Source organism: Brachycentrus maculatus, unplaced genomic scaffold (genome assembly GCF_059751285.1).
Source record: "Brachycentrus maculatus isolate JH-2025_06_01 unplaced genomic scaffold, ASM5975128v1 h1tg002388l, whole genome shotgun sequence".
Lineage (NCBI taxonomy): Eukaryota > Metazoa > Arthropoda > Insecta > Trichoptera > Brachycentridae > Brachycentrus > Brachycentrus maculatus.
The window spans coordinates 18,714-21,725 of NW_028282872.1; the positions used below are offsets into that span (position 1 = coordinate 18,714).

The 3,012-nt window shown below is 42.0% G+C and overlaps 1 protein-coding gene across 1 annotated transcript; it reads right to left on the bottom strand.

Moving 5' to 3' along the window:
* Positions 1 to 934: 934 nt before the first annotated feature.
* On the bottom strand, positions 935 to 1,691 carry LOC148298193 (uncharacterized). Its single transcript, XM_088277054.1, has 2 exons — positions 1,280 to 1,691; positions 935 to 1,089 (listed from the first exon to the last, which is right to left on the bottom strand). Exons 1-2 carry the CDS (start codon positions 1,689 to 1,691, stop codon positions 935 to 937), a joined length of 567 nt encoding a protein of 188 aa, XP_088133180.1.
* Between the last annotated feature and the right edge of the window lie 1,321 nt (positions 1,692 to 3,012).

Genomic DNA, 3,012 nt, shown 5'->3' on the forward strand with positions numbered 1-3,012 from the left:
CCCAACTATTCCCTGAAACTATGATGCAGAACTTTAGTTTTTATAAGCATTTCCATGAAATACGGCCTTGCTGGATCAGTCGGAACAAAAGAGAAGTGACGAAGCCTCCCTGCGAGAAACCTAGCAAGCCATCATATTGTGAAGATGCAGACTACACTACTTCCTTCAAATTGGCAAGCATGCTGTCGAAATAGGAGTCATGATCATGGCGATATGACACTATTTTGCCCCATCCTTTGGGCTCTCCTTCCAGCAGACTCAACACCTTTTCGTCGAGGATGTACCCCTTAGGGGCAACGATATTACTCTCCAAGTAGATGAATTAGATCTCTGCGCTGAGATCCTTGCGGAAGTTCTTCATTTGCTTTTCAAGGAATTTTTTATTGGTTCCATAGCCATGAAGGCAGCCGATCTTCACTTTTTCCATTAATTATGTATGATGTCATGATTATATAGAAATAATTTGCGTCATCGATGCGCATTCGAACAATAATAACTCGATGGCAGATTCCACTGTCAATCATTCAGATAATATCATACCCTCTGATCTTTAAATATGCAGGGGCGTCTCCCTCGATATCCTTCACGACTTTGTAATTTTTGGCATTAGCTTCGACTTTGATATGTTATCCTTTCATATCCTTGATTTCATAGTGGCCATCAATAACGACATCTTCCAGCACGCAATCGCAGCCAATCACCAATGAACTGTTTTTGCTGATCTTCAATTTTTTAACTTTACTACGCATTTCCTGAATTAGATAAAGGCTACTGTGATGCATGTTGCGAAGGATGGGTGGATCGATATCATTGGGTATAGAGATAAGGGAATCCCTCCAAATTCTTGTTTCTCTCCTTCTTAAATCTATGCCCCGCATAATCTCAACATTTCTCGATTGTAGTAGTAGAACTCTGCTTCACACGAGCCAGCAGATTAGCAGGACAGGCCTTGCTTATATTTGACTTGAGCGGTTGCAGGGTCATTCTTGAGTGTGGTGAAGCAGTAGCCCTTATCAACACTGATGTAGCCCACATTATCACAGTTATCGAGAAGTTTAGGATAGTCCTGCATCATGCATTCCAGCCGGGCTGAACCCTTAAACTTTTTTTTGTGCTCGTCGGCATACTTAGGGTTGATAAATTACGCTATATATTATATTTTTATTACATATGGCTCCTTTTGTGCGAGATAGGGTTTCATTGTATTTCTTCACATTCACAGCAAAGCAGTTTATGTTGCCTGGGTAAACGCTGAAGCCTTCAGCATCTATAATCTCACCCTCCTTAAATACGCTAGTATGTTGGTTGTACTCGACATTAATTGTGAGAGATTTTTTGGTTGTCTTGTGGATCATTGACGTGATGGCTCCAACTGCCTCATTTGGCTTGCGACTGACTGAAACCGAGTTGAACTCGAAGTTCTTCTCAACGGTTACTCCGAGCAAGGACAAAAAGCATCGAAAAGCCAAGGGGTTGGTGTCTTGGAAGAAGATAATCCACTTCTTACCTTCTTCTTGCCACTTCTTGGCGACTCCATTCAAGTAAAGGATAGTGTGAATGTCGCCATGCCCATGCGGCTTCGTTTCGAGTTCTAGGCTGTCCTTTTTATTGATGAGTGAGAAATGAGCCTCGCTGTTAAGAATCGCAGGCACCTTTTCCTGTTTGGCGATGGTGAGCTGCGCTTTGTCCATGCCAAAGTATTGGTTTTACTCCAACAGTTTGATGGTCAAATCATTGGTGTCTCCAGATGTCATGATCAGGAGTGGAATCTTCTTTCCGTTGGTGCAAAACTTGTCTTGGAATGCCAAAATGTATTATATGTAGTACTGAATGAACATTTTGTGGGCGACCAGATCAAATGGAATTTATATTTTAATCCCTGGGTATCCCAACCTCTCTCCGAGCCCCCCTGCGACCAGCACAAAGGCCGTGTCTTCAATCTATTTCATCCCCAACTTCTCGTAATGCTCGACTCGATCCAGATTTTATTTGTTGTATGAAAGCTTCACCCCATCAGGAGTGCTCACGATATAATCTTCATATGGGTTGATGTCATTGGCAGAGTCTTTCACCAGCTGTTTAGCCCTTTAGTAGTAATTCTTCAGCCCTCCTGGATATGATTAGTTCGAAAGCAACAACTGCGCATGCAATCTTTACTGTTGCTACTTCTCAGCAGAGTTGTATGCTTCAAGAATGTGAGATTGGTCCAGCCCATCCAGTAGCTGTTCGACTGTCAATACTTACTTTTGCATTGTCTGAATTAGTGGCAATATTATCTTAGAATTTTATCGGGAAATAATAAGATCAATGAATCAACGCATCGAAAAATATAATACGAAATCTATCATTGGTTGGACTATCCCTTCTTTTGGCATTTGCAGTTTCGGCCGCATTGGTAGCACAATGCACAGGGTAACCCATATTTTAGATGAGTGGCCCTGAGCTCGTTGTAGCTATGACTACTAGGACTCGCGATTCGCGTCCGAGACGCAGAGTGGTTACTTAAAGGCTGGCCATCGTTTACATCCTTGTGCCACATATATTATTTTGTATGCCTTTGCTGAATATTTTAAGCGTGTGGTGGGCTCGAGTACGTAAATGTTACCCTTGGAGTAGATGACTTTGGTCTTGATAGCTACTGCTGATCAGCATCCAACCTTAGATGTGATTAAATCGTTGGAGGAGAATTCAATAAGCGAGCATGATATCGAGGACACTTTTATTTGTTCTGCACATGGGTCCATTTTGATTTGTGAAACAATTACTATTAACTTGGCTTGGCGGTGTGATGGTTTTTGGCGAATCGACTGATGCCATACGTATCCTCGTATTGCTTCATTGGGGCCGAATATTCAATGAGTGGCTTTTTGACTGAAACCTGATTTTCAGCCAACGGAGCAAGTACAAAGTTGCGATTGGACTCATTACAAGCAGCTGTTGGTGTTTATTTATTCGAGGAGAAGCAGAAATTTTTTTCTCCGCTGAACTTATTTACCAAATTTAGCCTGGCTG